This window comes from Channa argus, chromosome 17 (assembly GCF_033026475.1).
Source record: "Channa argus isolate prfri chromosome 17, Channa argus male v1.0, whole genome shotgun sequence".
Lineage (NCBI taxonomy): Eukaryota > Metazoa > Chordata > Actinopteri > Anabantiformes > Channidae > Channa > Channa argus.
This window is the reverse complement of record NC_090213.1, coordinates 14531448-14553042: the sequence shown is the minus strand read 5'-3', so window position 1 is coordinate 14553042 and position 21595 is coordinate 14531448. Positions and strand designations below refer to the sequence as shown.

General features: G+C 38.2%; 1 protein-coding gene across 5 annotated transcripts in view; it reads right to left on the bottom strand.

Annotated features, from left to right (window-relative positions):
- LOC137102594 (MAM domain-containing glycosylphosphatidylinositol anchor protein 2-like) overlaps positions 1-21595 on the bottom strand; it is a 169081-nt gene that overhangs the window by 22407 nt on the left and 125079 nt on the right. For all 5 annotated transcript variants that reach the window (XM_067482259.1, XM_067482260.1, XM_067482261.1 and 2 more), the window contains 2 exons: positions 12634-12782; positions 6513-6690 (listed from right to left, as the gene is read on the bottom strand). In XM_067482259.1, the coding sequence (XP_067338360.1) occupies positions 6513-6690; positions 12634-12782 (327 nt within the window). The remainder of the gene's footprint in view (positions 1-6512; positions 6691-12633; positions 12783-21595) is intronic.

Here is a 21595-nt window from a genome sequence, read left to right as displayed (position 1 = left end):
CTACTTTTCCAGCTGAGAGGACAAAACAAACTGCTGCTTGATGCATGAGTGCCTTCCGTCGAAATCGCCTAATTTTGATTGAAACACAAAGTAAGCTCAAGGACAACGGTCCGTGGAGGCGGTTCAAGATACAAACACTGACCTCATCTTGGCAAGATTCCCTGCCCACTGGCCTGCAGCTGTATTACAAAGCAGTAGACAATTACATGGCTGCAGCCAAATGTCCTCACAGACAACACTGGCCCAGTGCTGCATAATCCATGCTCTCCTAGATTCTCATCCATCATGTTTAAGGGGTTTGGGTGGGTGCCATGACATACTGACAAAGCCCTGTGATTGCTTCACAGCTCCAGCCATCAGTCAAAATAATAATAGTATGGGTAAAGGTAATTTAGCAACCTCACGCCTCTCTGAATAAAATAACACAGGTAACATCACACTACTGTGACCTTCACAAAAAATCTTAATCAAAGAAAAATGCCCCATCCAAACACAGCCAACCAATGTTCCTTGCATCTGGCTGCCACATTGATGCAAGCAAGTGAAGCCTTATTTGACACATGAATGAGCTTTTGCTGTGGTTTAAATGTTCAGCAGAGAACAATACATAAATAAATAAATAAGCATGGGAAAAATGTGAGAAGTGCAAACAGCCAAAAAGAAGAGTGCTAATGCAGGAACTGTATGCCACATTATATCAGTCATGATAATACCACTATCATCTTTAATGTGATGAACATTTTTCATAACACAATATTAATGATATTGTAATGTGCTGATGTATTTACATTATGACTGTGTGGAACAACAACAAGCATGCCTCAAAGCAAGAAATAATGTCAATGCTGATTCTGCTGCCAAAAAAAGGAGGTGGTTTGAGGATATAAGGTCAGGCCTAAAACAAACGGTGACAATACAGTTTTTTTTAGGTAATGTACAGTAAGAAGAAGAAAATGGCACCAGAAAAAAGGCCAACACAACACATACACCATCTCCAGCAAAGACGCCCAGTTATAGCAATCGATGAATCACGAGAGCGTGTAACAGCTGATGTAAGGTCTAAACAACAAAAATACAAAAGACCAACCTACACTGGCACAGCCTAACCAGCAGCTGTGGCAGGTTTTATACTGGAAGAATGTTAGAAGTGGTCACTTTTTCAATATCTACCATTTAACTCAGTCCAAAGAGTTCATAAAACCCGTTAAAAGCCTGCCAGCCTTTTAAAGAATATAGATTTCCAGAGCATCTATAGAAAACTATTGTAAGTTGAAAACTACTGTACCTTCTGCAAACTATGTCTGTGTTCTGCGATTACTAATAATGTATATTCAGCATGTTTTCATATTGTTAAAAACAAAATTACCCACAGTATCATATTATTTTAAAGGACTATTATTATTAAACTTCACATACATAATGGCACACTTGCATTACACTTGCTGGTAATTTTGAGTGAGATAATAAGGTCAGTACCACTCTGCGTTGTAGCCGACCCCAAATATGTTTGAGCTATTGTAGCTAGTTAGCTTAGCAACATAAACTTAGGAAAAAGGAAGTAAACACCTAGCTTTACTCTCTTCATATCTAAATCTATCTACTAAAGCCTCTACAGCTCACAAATTAAGAAATGAATCTGTATCTCAATATATCTAGCTTGACATTTTGTTTTGTGTATTGGTTTGAAGCAGCTGACAGGCCATCAGAGACTTGAGTTTAGAAGAACTGCTCCCAAATTACTGGCGCTGTTTCCCCTGTTTGTGCTAAACTAATGGGCGGCTGGCTATAGACATATATTTCAAAGTGGCATCTTCACCTGAAAACGTATTTCCCACAAGTCTGAAGCATAGACATTCACTGAAAGCTTTTTAAAAACATACAAAAATGATAAAATGTAATACTTTCAAAAGCTGTGTATCACAGAATCCCACGTCTACAAGACCACGACTGAACAAAAGCTCAGATGGGGATTACACTGAACCACCACCTTGCCGAATAATAACAGCCCAACACCTCAGCTATAAGAGGCAGAAGAAATCATCAGGAGCATGGGAATGTATTTGATATGAGATTTAGTGTGTCTTCACTTCAGGAAAGGCATCTTGCTGTCACTATGAGCTGCATGAAAATGGAATATTAAGAAATAGCAGTAGTGTTTTACTGCGCCGCGGTGAGGGTTGACAGGAGGCTTAAACAGTAAATCCTCCATCTTGGAAACTAGAGTGAGAGAGGGAGAAGTGTTATGAGGAACAGCAAACAGATGCTGAGTTTGTCACTGCAGCAAAATTTAGAAGAGTGTCTTTGGAGCTTGGTGACACAACCATCCTTCATCCTACAGCTGGGGACACTATAACTGCTTTTGTGCTTTCTTGCCAACTCCGAAAGGCAGCTTCCATCGGTTTTATGTACATCAGAATGATCACTTGGCCTATTGGGCAACGATCAGAGAATCTTGGTCATACTTGGATTTTAGAGACCTTATATTAAAAAGGGACAGACAATGTAAACAGCAATGTTTTCCCTGACAGCTAACACACTCTACAGTCATATTTCTTTGGTTTGTTGTTTGTTCCCATGGACATTGATTTTCAGTGTAGCTTCAGGCAGGTAGCAGGCAGTGGTGGCTGAAGTACTCAGAACTGTACTTAAGTAAAAGTACCCACTGGCATTTCTAAGTAAAACAGTTTCTTAAGTAAAAGTTAGTAAATACATGATTCATAATTTAATATTCAAAGTAAAAGTATTGAACATCATACATTAACAACTTTAGATGACACTGTATTTTCTGTTTTGTTTTCTTCTGTGACATGGTTCACAATTTGAGTAGCTAGTTTTGAAATTTTTTTAAAGTTGAATTCAAACCAAAATACCCTTATCCTGACCAATTAAATGACTTGCATGACCAAATGGGCTTTTATTAGGCAACAACTGTGCTCGCTACTCAACCTAGTTTGCAGTCCTGAATTATTACAGAGAAATAATGGGATTTTAGTGTGTAATGCAACATTGATTAGAAATGTAGTGAAGTAAAAAGTACAGTTATTTGCACTTGTAGTGGGGTAAAAGTCAAAGCCACCAAAATAATACAGTACCTACCTAAGTAAAGTACTGATATGTAAAAATGTACCTAAGTGTAAGGAACAAATTACTTGTAGCATGTTACTTTCTGACACTGGTAGCAGGGAAGATAGAGACTACATGCTGCACAGAAAGTCAGGAAACACCACATCCACACTGTGGACACACAAACACATGCAGATAACAACAAACACAGACACAAACTTACTTTCACACCTGGGAGACCTGTTTGCCTTTTTAATTGTTGGAGGACAATTGTCAGCAAATACAGGAAAAAGTTCCACACAGTCAGAACCGTTTTGCTTGATGCTGTGAATATCATCATGGATGAGTGATGGCTGAGTGTAAATGGACAACATTCTGTCTATTTTTGCACAACAGTGTTTACATGTTTGATTCAAGATTCAAAGGTTTTGTCACTTTTGTACTATACAACAACTGTATAGTTTGCAATAAATGGTTATTTCAACAACAGTATATATAATTAGAAAAAAATATATAAAGGGAAAAAACTAAGATTACTTTTGTGGTGTGGGCAAAGTAAGGTGGGAACAAGCAATAATGTAAGTGGTGTTATAAACACAACCAGCAGGAGCCAAAAGCAGCAGTTTACAAAGTTGTAAACTGAACTCGCTCACATTCTCCACTCACCAACGACAAAGAGCTTCTCTCCATTTCTGCTGCTTGTATTATTTTATCTACAGTTATAAAACAAGCATGGAAGCAAACATTATTTCTTCATTGAGAAGCCTGTTCTGCCTCCTCTTTTAAACTGTCTGTACAGTGGTGACCACTGGAGAACCTCTTGATTTTGTGGGTCAAAGTTCAATCAGACTGTAAGTGCCCTGATAGTGGAATTGTTAGAGGACATACCACATAACCACAGCGTCCTGTCTGCTCTCCACCTTCACCTATCTACTAAAGGCAAAAATTCCAATTTAAGAAAAGGTTAAATTTGACTGATCTCAGGAGCGAACGGAAATAGGTGGGTCAATTTGCAACCTGATTATGTCTTGCCCTGTGTTTAAACTCACTCTTCTACTGCAACTTTCTCCTATCTCCTCATGTGCTAAGCTATTTTTTATGTTGACTTAACTAAGATTCTGTGCTCATGCATATGTTTATTAATGTTGGATTAGGTCTCCCAGCAGAATCCTTGTTGCTGCTAGGATTCTTTGAAAGATCCCTTAAGCAGTAGAGCAGTTTTTTTCACATCAAATATAACTGGATTATCATTTGCTATAAATGTCAATTTTCTTGATGTAAGAAAGTGTCTCTGAGTTTGTCTTTTAGCAATGTAGTGCTAAAAATAAGCTACAAGATGAACTCAGTTCCTCTTTCTTTCACAAAGCTATTAAACCATCTATAACCAGAGAGAGGGTAACACCAAAATGTAAACATGCAGCTCTACAATAATATAATTAGAATAATCACAAACAGTCATTTCAGTTTATCATAAACTTATGACTGTTGTGCTACTACAAGTTGTACACAGATTTTGCACACGTCCCTGCTCCCCAGTGAGTGAAAGAGAAGCAATAATGGAGATGATCCTGGACTATATTTCACACATCAGGCAGGCTGTCTTATGGGACATGCTCTCTGAGCAGAGTGAATTCTGCTCAGACCTACATTAACCTGCTACAATGACGCTATGCCATGTGTGGGAGAACAGAGCAGCCCTAGAGTGATAATTAGTCCAGTCTCTTGTTGGGCAGGCGTTTCGCACATCAGCATTGACTCTCTTTCCCCATTTTTTTTAAACTTTGTTCTTCTATATCTCACTTTTCTCCTCAGTCTTAACTTGGCTGCCTCAATCCCTTCTTATGTGCCTCTCTATCTTAATTAGCCTCAATTCTCTTCACTTCATTTTGATTGATTCAATTCAGCCAAATTTAATTCAAGGGTTAGCAGAGACTACACATCATCGCAAACTACAACAAAAACAACAGCCGAAAATGTTTATATGTCTCTCTCTCTCTTCCTCTCATTCTAAATTCCCTTTGGAGTGGCAGTGAAGCTGAATTATTCACAACTGCAGCAGTGCCCGTCAGAAAGATCCCAGCAGTCAGTCACAGACAGAAAACAGTTGGCCAGTTTGTTTCTGATAATGTTTCTGAAAAATCCCAAACACCTGTGCATCTGTTCACTAGCACTGCTAGGGCAACTGCAGATACTACAGTAGCTATTGTATTTCAGCCAGTATGGTGCCGTACTGGCTGGCTGCAGTTTCATTCTGTGCAGAAAGATGGTGTGTGTTCTCACTGGCATCAAGGCAGGAATGCCATATTGTGCACATCGACTTTATGATACAATTCTAACCGCTGTCCTACTGCTGTAATCCTGATTCTAAATCCACATCAACCAAAGGAACCACTATGACAGCAGTCATATTGTTCTATCTGCTCATTGGTCTTGGGGTTAAGAGTAAGATTTAGTTTAGTCAGAGATGTGATACTTGGTTTGGTGAGGGTTAAGGACCTCGAAAATGCTCATTTTATATATGTATATATATATATATATAAAATACATATGTGTGTGTACATATACACACATATATATGTACACACACACACACACACACATATATATATATATATATATATATATATATATATATACACACACAAACACACACACACACACACACACACATATTTATCTAAAAAGTAGAACAATGACAAACACACACACACAAAAAAGAAAAAAAAAAAAAAAAGAAAAAAGGGAAAAAAACTGGGTGAAGCAAAACATGACTCATGTTTAACCAGCTCCATCTGGTTGGCTGATCCAAACAACTACGTGTTTGACTCATCTTATGCTTTGATGTCAGGAGGATCTCTCAAGCACAGAAGCAAGTCAGCCTTTGCTCCAGTCCAGGATAGACCTGACTGGAGCAATAAAGGTCACGAGGAAGTGATGATTAAACAGTTGATCAGCATTTGTTAGGCTCAAACTGACAAAGAAGCAAAGCAAGCTGACTTCCAGCTGTCTTCTAATGACGTGATGTGTTAGGTGGAATTCAAATTATTTTAATGAGTTCACTTTTTACTGATTCTGCCTCATACATATCATACATAATACATCATCATCGTGATCACTGAAATGATTTCTGATACCACAGTGAACTTCTGATTTTCATCAGTGCTGATAAGCATGTGTCATAATGCACCAGCACAAACTTGAGCTGGGGCTGATTAAAAGTAGTTTTAGTTAGTGTAAGGAAACCATTACAAGCTATAGCTGTAATTCTTTCACTTGTGCAACCACATGTGTTAGGAGAAGACTTTGGTGAACTCAGCCCTACTGTGCCTACCCTAACCTGTTCTCTGTTTTACAAATGTAAAAACAATAAAATACTGCTGGAGTAGATTCATCGCTGTCCTCCAAACAGACATAGCTAGAATTTGTACAGTTCTATATGCAGCACTCACCACTGTAGGTGACAATCCGTATGGTGGAGTCACCCTCCCCGAAACGGGTAATGGGAGTGAGGCGCACCTCATAGGATTCAGGCTTTATTAGCTCAGTCAGGTTGTGCGTCATCAGCTCTCCTTTGTTGATTGGTCCGTCAACAGGGATCTCCTGTTCCCACCAGCGCTGCAGCCCCATCTGAAGAAGAAACACAAGAGGTTTATTACTAGACAAAACACTTCCAATTCAGTACCTACATAAACAAACAAACATTTTACATGAAGTATACATGGCCTACAAAAAAAACCCAACTTTAAACCAAGGTCCACTACTTTGAGCAATTAAGTTTACAGCAATATGGTTTGATTGATTTACAGTAGGTTTCTGAAATTGAATCAATAAGCTGTGCTATAAGTTGTGGAATCTTAGAAGTGTTTTGGGACTATGCTGTTTTTTTGTGATATGCTTATTGGTTTTGCATAACGGGAATTTAGGAATTTGGTAAGATGTACAATTTTTCTGGATAAAATATTTTTGGTTATTTTAACTTAGATGAAATCATAGCTTAGAAACCTAATTGTATTCCTTTTTATTATTATTTTACTAAACCCCTAAATACAACAGAACCCGATTTTTGTATGCAAAGTAGTTTAATTGATTAAAAAAAATAGTTCTCTTGTTTTTGCAGTGATCTGCTATGGCCTGAAGATCTTGAGAAATACTTTTCAGATCAGCAGAAGTTAGTCAGGATTGGGCCTGAATCAAAGAGCACTTGATGCCACACAACAATCTCAAAAACTACTGAGTTACTTTTAAATAATGACTGTACAACTACATAAGGTACATTTACATTTATAATTGAGATTCTGAGCATGTCAAAGCTGTGTGAAATCATGTATACTAGACTACAATACCAACATGAATTTAGCTAATTTAGAGCAAACCTACTGTGAAATTCCAGCTTTCAGCTTGTTGTTTTGATTTAAAAAGATGTTATATGGAAATATTTGTCCTTAGGGGTTATTTGGTACATCCTCTCTTGATCTGTTGCACTAATGTGGGAGTTTGGAAATAAACATTTGAAGAGATAAATAGTGCCTCTTGGACTTTTTGTCTGTGAGTATCTCACTGGCTGCTGTGTGTTTTTTTTTGATCACCCATAACTTCACTTTTTCAGTTCAGACTCAATGGCAGATCAGTGTGTTCAATTTAAAAGGTTTTAAAACTGGGTGTAGCTAGCAGTTGAACACAGAGGAGTGTTTAGAGTCAGAAGAGACCAAAAAAAGAGAATAAAGGAAAGCAAATATACATTTAACCACTGGCCACAAATAAAGGATTTAGAATATTACCTGTCTTTGCCACCTTTATACTTTATTCTAGAAATATGGTCTTACAGGGTCTTAACAATTAACTACAGCCTACTAACAGGAAATCATTCTTTGAAATATTAAAGATCAAGATCATTGCTGCAACTATGCCAAACAGATACCAAGTAGACATATAGTACAGTATGAAACACTGGATAATTTGTAGGTCTGAAGAACAGCATTTACAGTACAAAGGACACTGTTTACAAGACGTTGCTCCTGGGAACATATGACCATGGCACATATGCTCACTCTTCACCATCAGAGTAGGATGGTCACTCTAATCTGCCAATTAACCTTGTCTACAGGCTTGTACGTGATCCACCAACAATAAATGCTGTGCAACATTTTTTCTCCATAAGCTGTTGGCAGCTAGCTGCTCATTAGTCCCATTTACATTCAAAGTGCCTCAAAATTCGATAGAGATATTCTTACTGTTTGAACGCGTTTGTATGCATCTAGACATCCCACAGTCTTGCACTTTACAGTCTGTGTTTACGATTTTTACGATTTTACAGTTTACGGTTGTTCTTCAAAAGCTTTTCTTTAATCATGTTCTACACTGTTTTGCTATCCCTTCATACGAGAACTATACGAAAATGTCTATCTTCTCTTTGCACAATGGTGGTCTGCATGCCAAGAGAGGAAAAGTAGGGTACATTTTATCCATGAGAATCAGTTTAAGGTGAACAGCTGACAAGACAACTTACAGGTTCTGCATCACGATTAGTGACTATACATGCCCTTCTCATTCAAAGAAAAAGAGGAAATGTGTTGCTAGCAGAGTGAGACAGAATGAAGGTGTAATAGCTGTGAAGCAGTGTGTGTGTGTGTGTGTGTGTGTGTGCACGTGTGAACAATACTAATTAAGTAATTACTTAAAGCCCAGATGAGCAACAATTATGGGGTGTAAGTTTTCATCACTATTAGTTTGCAGGTAAATAGAGTGTTTTGTCTGTCACTAGTAATCACAGATGGTGCACTTGTCATTACCTATCTTTTAAAATTTTTTTCTTTTCTCTAAAGTACAAAAAGCATGGCAGTTAATTGTCGTAAATTACATAGTGTTGGTCTGTGTGTGTGCGTGTAGGTCTATAAAGAGGGTGTATCATTCTCAGCACATTTGCTATTTGTAGGAGTGAGGGAGACAATGAAAACACCCTTTCAATACAAACAGTGAAAAAAGTACATCTGTTGTTTCCAACTAGAGACAGAGATGCAATAAAAATGACACTGCCTATTCATATTTAGAAGCCTGGGTAATGTCTGGAGATTGTTTGTGATGGGTGATTGTTTGTTATAAAGATTTAGAATTTATTTATATAATGTTATTTAAACTCATGCCGCTTATAAAACACACCGTTCGTAATATTAGTTAACGGTCATTAACTGTCCCATTTACTGAGAATGAGACTAATGTCCTATTTGCACTGAGCTGATTGGCAGCAGTTGTATCATTCATCAGTGCTTTGACTGCATACTCACTATAAATTACATGATATTCTTGGACAATTTTGATAAATGTTTTACCGGTTAATACAGTAGCTCCCGGCACCTTTATGTTGGATATTTTGGTGTTGTGGATTTACACCAAATTTATATTTCTGTTTAGTGTCTGTAAATGAATCTGACCATATAGTATATTTAAAACCTGAATATATGCATTGATCAATTATTTATAATAATAATAATAATAATAATAATAATAATAATAATAATAATAATAAATAGTTATCATAATTATCATATATAAATTATCGATCAATAATTTGTCAGTGGTTTAGCTTAGTGAAGTCTAACCACTGTACAAATGTTAGAACAGTTTATAACTTGTAACAGAAAGTAATGTAGGTCCCAGAAATATTTCATTTTCAATGGATCTGATGACAGATTGTATCGGAAGCATGAGAATGCCTTAAAGGGATGTATATTACCTTATTAAAATTCCCAATTCCCACACCACATTGCTTTCTTAGCTGATGTTCAAGTAGTTGTCTAATAATGTGAGCATAAATAACAGCGTATTAATATAAATACACTATATATGTGTAGCTACTAACATTTATTAGGAGATTGTTGTGAATGGTTGTGTGTTCTTGCATGTCTTTGTGTGCGTGACTGTGTGAGTATCCCAAAACTCAGATGGAACCTTTAAACACTAGTTTCGGCAAATGCTGGCTCAAACTCCAAATGAACAAATGAAAGCAAATAGTTCAATTTTTCCCACATCAACAACAAATTGTGCTTAAATGTGAAAATCAAATCAAACTTGAAATGCTGATTGAGAAAAACATTTAACTTTTCAAATGCTTTGAATCATACATCATTGGCTTATGGATTTTGCACCTTTGTTTTGATTCCCATTAATGTTCAATGAATCCCTGCGTCTGTGCTCAATTAAGGTTCCTGTTTACATCCCATTACCTTTCATTCTCCACATTTTCCCCACAGAGGCAAAGTGCCATATTGATTTAATTTCATTTGATTGCGGCGGAGGTTCATGGGGTTTTTATGGCAACTTTAAAAACAGCAGAATTGATCAAAGCCGTGCAGGAGCCAAAGAAAACACGGGAATAATCAAAGTGATGGTGTAATGCTAGACGAGTGCTGATCTACTGTAGATTGCCTGCGTGTAATTAGTATGGCTACTGTTGAACTGCTTGCACACTCACACAGATCAGTTGAAAAAGAAGAAAGGAGGAGGAGAAGAAAAAGGAAGAGCAGGAAGAAGCAGCTCCACGATGTGTGTTAAAAAAGTTATCTTAGTGGGGTTACACACACACAATCAACTTTCTGGACACTACTGGCTACTTTTGTAGTGGTGGTCTACAGTACGAAAACAAGGGCCGATGTCACACCTTTCCACTGCATCTTGACAGGTGCGGTGATTTGTGTTTTGTGATTCTCGCCCACACATGCCTTTCAGCTCAGAGCTCCATACCCGTTTCCCCTCCAGCCAGACTGTCTCTCACGAGGGCACTGGACGATAACACAAAGCAGTCCATTACACTGCATTAATTCAAAAGTAGTGAGAGAAAACGATAATAATTCTTAGGGAATAGCAGGCGAGCTGCTGCTGGATCTATAAATAGACCAAAGCGGTGTAGTCCACGTGCCAGGGCATTCTTTATTTCACTGCTTCACAGTCAGTCCAGGGGTATCTCTGCATTTTTTTATTTACAGAAGGAGCCTTTCCACCCACCCATTTTGCTTTTCTCTCTGATTTCCTCTTGCTAATTGCCTTGACACTTGTTTTTTTGCAGCACCAAATCTTCTTCACAAAAAGTCACATATAAAAAATGTTCTATCATTCCAAATCAATACGAAAAGCTGTATACTGTATAGTATCGCTGCAATCTAAAACAAGGGACGACTGGTTGTTATGCCTCAGAGAAAGGAAATAATGGTGAAGCAATGAACCCTCTTGAGATATTAAGGGAAGAAGGTGGAAAGAAATTAATTAACACTAATTCCCTGCTAAAATATGCTCGGTAGTGATGTTTTTGTAATAAACAAATTGAGAAAAGGCTGAGGTGTTGAGGTGATGCCTGCGTTATTGTGGATCTGTTCTAGCACAAATACAGACGTTATAGTCCGACCGTGAGCAGGACCAGCTGAAAATAGTGAAAACAAACGTAAATTCTTGGCAAAAGTCCAGACAAATGCCTGGCAATTGCAAACACAGGGTCTGCAAGCACTACATCATTTATTACTAAACAGACCAACTAAGATAGTTGACAGAAAAATCATTGCGCTACACAAACATAGCTGGTTTAGAATGTGTTTTCAAGCCTCTAATTCCTTGAGGGTGTAGTGTGAAACAAACATGAAATTATATTATTCATTGCAAACCCAACTGTCAGACTATGCTGGCTAATTCTGAGCAGAACTGAGATGGATTTAGCATTGCAGCCTGTGCTACATTTTTTCATACATTCATCTGAATGGCAGCTCAGCGCTGCAATATGAAAACAGTAGTAACTTAAAAACCACTGGTGTTAATGAAGTTAGTTCACTATTTCAAACTTTATTTCCATACCTGCTGCTGTAAATGAAAACTATCAAGACCAAATGTGCTATAAGAGGAAACAGAGGGAGAAAGGAACGTAGACATTGATTGCCAAAGAGAGAAAATGTAACCATGCCATCCATCAATGCTGCCTGCCTGTCATCTGTGGAGTTTACTTAAGAAGCAGGGAAAACAGGAGCACTGCTTCCTCTGTCTCTCTGCGGGGTTCCCATCCACTCCTCTATCTGAGCTTCTGATGGAGAGCAAAAACAGAAGCCATTCAAGGGAACCACAGAACTCGCTCAACTGACTGCCTCTGACAGGTTCTTAGTGATTCTGCAAGGCCCACAGAGGCTCATCCACATCCTCAAAAAGTGCAGAATAAGACAGTCATTGAATCGAGGCGTAAGATTTGGCACTGTCAAATGGAATTCAACAAGCAAGGGGAAACTGTGTAAACACCTCTATCACATGCTTAAATTGGCAATAGGGAAGTTGCTTTTTGCTCTGTGGCACAAAATGACTAATTCATCTGTGAAGCTCCGAAAAGATACTGACCCCCACCAGCAACTCAGTGAATATTGTACCTGAATATTGAGTTCAGGCTTTAAAAACTCATGTTTTGACTGGAGCAAAAGCTCCCTGATAACAAAAATTTGGCTGAAACGGTTCTTAGTGTAATGTCCATTTCAAATGATTAAGCTACAGGTTAAAATACTTCAGACAGAGGAAGAACTAAACACAGACAGCTCTTAGTCATCCTACCTGTCTGATGCCAAGTCTATAGGCGACAATGCGGTCCACAGCATTGGGGTTCATCTGAGTCCACTGGAGCTTGAAGCCATAGACTCTGGGTCTGTTCTGCCACAGAGGGTTGTAGGTATCATAGTAGAACTCTGGGGGGTAGGCCTTCCCTGGGGAGGGAGCACAGTGATAATGAAGCCCAACAATACACTTTTAATATGAAAAACAGTTAATCAATCGTAAACAGGAGCCCTTGTGAGAGACAGAATAAAAAAAATCATCATTGTATCCTGTTCTCTAAACAACAGATCTCACATTTCCCATGATGCAACTCAACAGCTCTTTTATTAGACCCTTCTTTCCAATCAACATTATTTCTGTTGAAGTCCACATCCTTACTTTAAAACTTTCTTTCTGTTAAAAAAAATCCTTGTCTCCAAACTGATGCTGACATATGACATCATCTAAGTTATTATTATTTTTTAATTTCTTTTTTATTTCAAAACTTTTATTTTATTATAATTCCTTCATAAATAAGTTTGTAGAATGAATTATTTGACAGAGTTGGAAAATGTGATTATCTGAAAGCACTTAGCATGATATTACATTGGGTCAGTATGAATGTAATACTGGGAAAAACAATGGTAGGAATACAAATTAGGTTTGTATTAAATTAAAGTCTTAAATGTGAATTTCAGCTTTAATTCCAGAATGTTTACAATTTTCATAACAATAATAATAACAACTTATTCTTTTAATACTTTAAATTGCTTATTATTATTATTATTATTATAAGATCTCCAGTCTTTGCTTGCATCCTCAGGCATTTTAAGCTTGCTCTAACTTTTGCTAAAGAATACGAGCAAATAATACGAATAAGGCTGAAATGTGCTGCTCTGTTCTTACACTTGATAAAATGTTGATAATTGTTTAATTTATTAACATTGATTAACAAGATTTATTTCAAGCAGAAAAGAGTTTGGATAGCAAAACATGAAGGCCCAGTACCTCTAATCTTCACTATGCTGTGTTTGTTCTATTTTTAAACATTCTTTGTACATTTTCTTTGTTGCTGCTGTGACCCAATTTTTACCTCAAGGATGATTAGCATTTCAACTTATGTTAAGTGACACAAAGACTTTAAATCAAAGCATGCACCAGACTGTACAATGTCTCATAAATGTAACTTTATCCCAAGTGTCCATCCTACAGTATGGGATGGCAGATCATATTTGTGTGTAAGATGTCCTTACACTCAACTCAAAATCCTCCTAAGTAAAAAGATCTGGACATTGAGATCATACTCAAAACTTGTCTTTTAGTACATGGGTTGCTTTGTTGGAATCTCTGAGGATTTATTTTTTACAGAATTATTGCTTCAACTGAATAACGCTTTCAAGTTTTTCTGCTTTCCAGTCACCGTCTATGAGTTGATATCTGACAGCTGAAGAAGGAGCTGGCATAACCCTTTATGTTATTAAAGATGCAGAAACACGCTGACAAGATGACCTTCCTGGTGCAGAATAGCAATTCACCTCAACGAGCTGAATTATGAAACACGACGTGCTGTTGTGTTTGTATCCCTGCTATTTGGGCTTGTTTATTGAAGGATGACACTACCCGAGGCAGATGATTGGTAATAGCCATGGAAAAAACAATAGGGCAGCCATTGTAGTTGACACAAAAGCAGCAGTGGGATTTGATGTACCCAAACTGAGATGCAGCAAGTAGGTGAAGTATGTCAGGCAACTGGAAAACCTGTCAAGTTAGTTTATATCACGATTAATTATAATAGCATTGGAGTATTGGCACTTTCAGTAGCCTCCTGGGTCCATCTTTTTGGACTCCTTGGTGTGAAAAGACCCCCAAACTATTTTAAGCAAATATGAAACTCAGGGAGGAAAAAGAAATCAAGGGGACTGGAGGTTCATACAGGTTATCGTTTGAACAGATTATTCTATGGGTTTCATTTTCTACATCCGTGCTCAGACACGGGAAAGGACTGCACCACTGAGCCACTGCAACAAATCCCAAAAAGTAACAAATCTGATGCAAAACTGATTCTAATTTACAAGTATTGCATGTGTATCCCAAACCTATTATACTGTAGTTTATTTATCTGTGTCGTAAAGCTCTATTCTTGCTAAGTGAAAACAAATAAATTAACACCACCTTTGCACTGAGTAATTAACCTAAAGATGCTAATATTTAGTTTAGTTCATCACTCCCTCCCACACACAATGGCCAAGGACGGGTGTGTCCACCCCTGTAAAATTGTTGCCCCCCATGAATAAATGCAAACCCCTAAAATAAAGCTGACTTGAGGGGCTCCTGGTGGCTCAGTGGTAAAGCATTGGGTTGGGATGCAGAAGGGAGTGGGCTCGAATCCCACCCCACCAGGTGTGGCCCTGCCCAGCCACCAAGGGCAACCTTGATGCCAGTCCCAAGCCCGGACAAAAATGGGAGGGTTGTGGCAGGAAGGGCCTAAAAACATAAGCCAAATCAACATGCGGAACACATTCCTCTGTGCTGACCCCTGAAGGGACAAGCCGAAAGCCGTTGATCTTTTTGACTGAAATAAAACTGACTGAGGCACTTGCTCAATTAGGTACAGTAATTCCAAACTACACCTGGCAGCAATGTGCCGACAGGGAAAAGCTCTGCCGAAAAGTCAGAGGAAGAAGCAGAAGAAAAAAAACACTGTTTCATTGAATTTTATTGAATAGAAGCCATAATTTAAGAATGTTTTTAATGTATTTGGAAAAAGTTTGACTTCTTGGTTTTGAAAACACCCTGTTATTAAATCAAGCTCGATTGAAAATGATTTGAAACACATTTACCTCAAAATTTTAGGTAAATCTGTTAATTGCATACTGGGGGCAGTTTTAGTTGTAGCCAATATTTAAGGGACCTGTTGGGCTGGAGCATCAGCCCTTGTGTTCATCACTCCTTGTGTGAAGACCAGTGAGTCTATCTGCCCAAGTCCACTGAGCAAGGACACTGTAAGACACTTTATTTGTAACTTCTGGCACTTGCTCTGTTTCTTCACTTAGCTTTTCTACTCTACTACTGTTTCTTTTTTTCACTATGTGTTTTCAGCAGATCCCCGTTCTCCTCCGCAGACATGGCACATTACTAGAAGATGACACATGTCCCACTTGCACACCCTCACCCAGACCACTTTGTCACCTCTTTTGCCCAGTCTGCAATAAACAAGGCTGACTTTATTCCAGTTTTTTTTTTTTTTTTTACACAGTCAGCTGTTCAGCTGCTTGCACTCACAGAAACCTGGGTCACACCACTGAACACAGCCACCCAGGCTGCACCTGTCATGATGGGACAGCACCCCTCAACAATCTGTCATCCTTTCAATATCATGACATTAGGATTACGGCATCAATTACAGTCCATGTGATTGGCCTGAGACTGGTCTCCACTCCCCCAACCCACAAAGCTGGCAACAACCTGGACATCATTCCCACCTGGAACTGCACCACAGACAACATATTGGTCATTCATCTGCATTTATTGAACCACTTATTCATTCAGCTCACAGTCTTCATCCCTGGACTTTCACATTCTCCTACTACACTGGTAAAACTACGGAGCAACCGCAGGTCTCTCATTCCAGAGCAGTTCTTTTCACTGATCTCTGCAACTCTGCCCCCAACACAGGGAAGTGCTGCAAATCCAAGACTCCATCTGCTCTTGCTGAGTATCATGGTCTGCTTGTGTCTTTTTCTCACAGTCACCAGGGCAAAGACTGAACATTACCAGGACAAGCTCAGTAACACTGTGGACACCAGAAAGCTGTTCTCCACTTTCAAATCACTCATTTAGCCACTTCCACCTCTCTTACTGCCAATGACTTTGCCTACTTCTTCACTAATAAGGTGGCAGCCATCCGCTCACAGTTCTCTCCTCCAGATGACAACATCCTGCTAACTTCTTCCAACACTGCATCGCTCTCCTCATTTTCAACTTGAGCTGAAAACAAGGTATCCACCCTCCTCCTCTGTAACCATCTGACCACCTGCTCTCTGGATCTGATTCCTTCCAATCTCCTTTAAGCAGTTGCACCCACACTAATGCCAGCCATTACACAAATCTCCAACACATTCGACCTCATTCAAGCAGGCCCAGATTACCCAACTGCTTGTGGAGAATTACAGACCCATCTCCCCTCTTCCATTTCTGGCCAAGACCAGGGAACAATTAATCAATTAACTCTCAGACAGAAAAGGCACTCCTGACGTTTGTGGGATCTCTGCAGGCTGCAAAAGCCGCAGGTCAGTCGTCTGTCTTACTCCTCCTCGATCTATCTGCATCCTACCATCTTACCAGTCAGACTTTTGACAAAACACAACATCAGCATCAACATTGGATCTGTTATGATCATCATCAATCAACTGAGCTTTATGGACCCCATCTCCTTAGTCTCTAGGGCATGCAGATTTGCCCTCTATAATATCAGAACGATCAGACCCTACTTCACAGAATATACAACTCAATACAACACAACTCAGGCCCAATATACAACATATTGTACAGGTGCTTGTCATATCTCGTCTACGATTACTGCAATGCCCTGTTAATGGGGTTACCGTCATGCTCAACTCCCTCATTCAGATCTACAATCCCTCCCGTCCACTGCGCTCTGCCACTGAACGATGTCTGGTGGTCCCAGCACCGCAAACAAGACATTAAGCAAAAGTCTTCAGCTCAGTGATCCCACTGTGGTAAAACGAGCTACCAAACTCTGCACGCTCAGAAACCTCATACCAAAATATTCAAAAAACTGCTGAAAATAGAACTCTTTTGCACCATCCTATGCACTTAAATCTAAAAAATCTTCCTTTCTGCTCTTTCTTGCACTTGCATCTCATGAAATGGAAACGCTTCTTCTGAAAGGACATTGCTTTGATGTTTTCTCCCTCACTTAGACTTTGTTCTTGCCTTGTACCTCACTGGTAAGTTGCTTTGGATAAAAGCATATGTCAAATGTCTAAATGTAAATTGTCTTTGTAATGAACAAGAGTCAAGGGGCATGCAATGCACAGCCACGGGCTGAACTGAATCTTAGTTAACACAATGAGGACCGATTTGGTGTGCCACCCTAAGATTTTCACAGTCCCCATCTGGCCAGTCCTATAAAAGTTTTCTGGGGGTTCCACTGCACACAAAGGACAAAGATCTGCTAGTGTAAATACTAACACAAAAAATGTGTATTCATCTGGAGCTGAAAACAGTCTTTAACAAATGCACTACCACATTTATTTAGTTTGCTAAAAACTAAAGTGCCCAGTTGTCAGAAACTCTAGCAAAAACCAAAGACAGTGCCATGATAGCATTGGTTTAATTGATGAAACAGCAAAGAATTCAATGCCTTGACATAAAATCTAAAACAACAAGAAAAAAACAGGATGGGGCAGCTGAACAGTAACAGGAGGGCATATAATTTACAGGCAAATATCATAATTTATTTGTAACCCAAATAAGCTGCGAAAAATGAGTTCCAGATTCAACAAACAAACAAAACAACAAATCAAAAGCAGAAAGGTGTTTTTTTTTGTAGGAGGGAAAAACAATATTAGCAGTTTAATTCTGCTTCTGACTGGTTTGATAAATTCTGAAAATCATCCATGATAATAAGTCAAAGTCATTGAAGTCTGCATTTCAGACAATAAATCAGGTTAATGATGCTTTGGGCAGCTAACTGCAGATCATTCGCCCTTTACACGGATAAAGCTATTTAAAATACAATACTCTGATATGAGGGAAAGGAACACTCATTCATCAGCTTGATAAAAGCACGCAAAGACAAAAAAAAACAAAACAAACAGAAGCAAGAGAATACAGTTAATAATTAAAGAGTGTTCTTTTTTTATTTTTTGCCTTTTATGTTTAGGTAGAAAAGTAGTCAGGCACAAGTTAACCCTGTTTATTAACTGATAAAAGAAGCTAGAAGATAAACTCTCGATAAGATGCTAATGAAACCTGAACAAAACATATTCTCCTCCTTAAAAAAATGCAAGGATAATTATCATCTTGCACTGTACTTGGCAGTATTTTGCTGCATAGAGCCAGCTGTGTTTACAGCAAACTGTACGGCAAATGTTACATAAGCCACCCAGGCAGATAGTGTCAGTTTTGCTCCTGCAGTTTATGCTGTACAGTAAGGAAGACAATGGCAGGAAGAGGCTGTAATTTGCAGTAAAGCCAAGTTAAAAAAGGTTAATTAAACTCCCTCATCTTATTGCATGTTTTCATCGAATAACTTTAAAGATTCCCACATATACCCTAATTTAGGAACACAGGATTGTAAATACTGCCCATTGTGCCGTGTATACCAACGTATTACATCAACTGTGTCATATTTTGAGGTAAATAGTTTAAAATGTCATTTCTTATAACAGATTCTCAACCGAAACACTTTTCAAATTCACTAGAGAATTGTTGTCTATTCAAATACACAATCTAATAAAGCAAAATGGCCCTCACGCCTAATAACAAGTTATCTGTGGTGAAGCACATTACCTAACCCACTTACACTGCTTGAAACAGATAACCCTGGGTGGGAGACATCAAACAAAGTACAGAAAGCTTAATTGATTTTTTAAAATCCTGTTTATAACAGCAGAACCAATGCAATGAATCATAACAGCTCAGTATAAAAACCTTCAGGCAAGAAGCTGACCTTGTTTGCAGACTTTCGCTTTATTTTTAAGGGTTTGTGAACATGTTCTTCTCTTTAGGAAAACACTTTGTCCCACCCTATGGAATGCACCAAACTAGCATAGCTTAGTTTGGTGCTGAGCTGATGTAAGCGTTTGTTGATAAAGTGACACTAACATATGGATGCACCCATGACCAATGCACAAATAGCTAAGTGACAATAGAGAAAAGGCATTAAAGCCATTAGAGACTTGTTGAGAGGTTGTCTCTTTCTGGGATGAAGAAGTCTTAGTTTTTTTCCTAGCTACTGTAGTGAGTCACCGCCACCCTTCTTCAACTTCCTCTCTCTTTAAATAATACATATGAACAAGATTCCTCATTGTTGGTCAAATTGAATTTTGTTTGTCTTGACCCTCTGTGGTTTTTGGGTTAATGGAAATTGAAATTTGCTCGACAGTGATTATTTTTGTAATATAGTAGTTATATATATATATAAAAAAAAGGACAACCACAAAATATAGGTCATAAAAAATAGAAAAAGATGAGCAAGTAGAACACACTGTGTCTGTCCTTTAAGCCTGACAGACTTTTACCAAAACATTATTCACATGCCGCCTTTTTATTCTCACCATGTAATGTCAGTCATTACTACCTACAGGATCCATCAATGTCAGCACGTGAATCGCAAACTGTATTCAACATCATTATCCCTTTAATGCAGTGGTGAAGTTCAACTCAGGTGAACTGGGGACCAGGATATAAAGGCAGATAAAACCATGTCTGGAACTCAAAGCTAAAACACAAATTTCCATTTGCCACTAAAGGAATTAGGGGTTTTTAAACCCCTGAGATAGAGAAAAGAGCATAACAAAATCATTTTTTCTTGATAAAATGCTACAGACAAACATAACACACAAAACACCAGACACTAGCAACTCAAGAAGGACCTAGAAGGCAAATACACAAAACATAAATCCAGGTCATAGCAAAAATATTACTCAAAACAAACATTACTAAAATAATATAAATAATATAAAATATTAAAAAATGGCTAAAATATAAAAAATGCATTAAAACTAAGAGTGAGTACAGTGTGAATCAAATACAATTTTCTCCTGAAATTTAGATATGTGAATACAACCAATTATGAGCACAATGGTCCACAATGTGATTTCTGCATCATTAGGAACAGTGGCTACAATAAAAAGACAAGCTCAAACCATACAAACTATCATTATGTAAAATCTGAATTCATTTTATGAGCAAACTCACACAACACAGACAATGTATATTACACTCTCGTTATACACTCTCTTATATTACACGCACGAACTGTCTTGTTCTTTTCTTCTAATTTATATTACACTGCCAAAAAGAGGGATTAAGATAGGAATGAGAAACATTGTTTGCCCATTTTCTGTGAATTCTGATGTTGCTAAACTACAGTGTGCAATGTTTGAGAGTCAAGTGATTCAAGTGAATAACAAGGGAGGACTAGCTCTGCAAAATGAGCAGTTTTATTATTTTGATTTGCCAAAAGTAAATTAACATGCCTTTAAGGGACACTTAACATATAACTCACTTTACTTATCGTGCAGCTACAACATTAACAGCATGTGCACTCTGACCAGTCTGCGGCTATGCAGGCTACACCCAGCAAGCTGTGTGTTCCGCCGTCTGTCAATCAGGGAGAGCATCTGATGCAGATGATTGCAGAACATTATTAGTACTGGCTGATGATGGCAGCCTATGAAAAGTCAGACTATCACTAATGTTACAGATGATAGGCTTTTGAGAGCCAGGAAACCTTGTACTAAAGTTAGTCCCATTTGATTTTGTAGGTATTGAGATATTTCACTAGATAACTGACAATCGTAGATCCCATAGGTGGCGCTACAGAAAAAAATCAGGGGAAAAATTTGGTGCTGGGGAGCATGAATATTTCTTTCAATTTATGACATATTTTATATAGTACACTACAGTATATGTATCCTACACTTAGCAAAAAGTATATTCCAAACAAAATATTGATGGTAAGAAAGGAAAGGTGGATCAGGATTCAGAAATGTCATCTGGGCATCATGAATGTCTGTACAAAAAGACCAAAGCACCCTCAAAGGGAAGCTCACATGATATGTAACACACCTAATGCTGTGTCTACACAAAAAAGCATAGTGTGCACAACATGTTGAGTCTCATGTGAGTCTCAAACTTGCGTTTATGTCCATTTCGGGTGCAGGGTTCACTTGTTCCCTCAAAGTGTTTATAAAGAGCACAAAGACCAGTATGGAGGAGCCTACAGCCTACT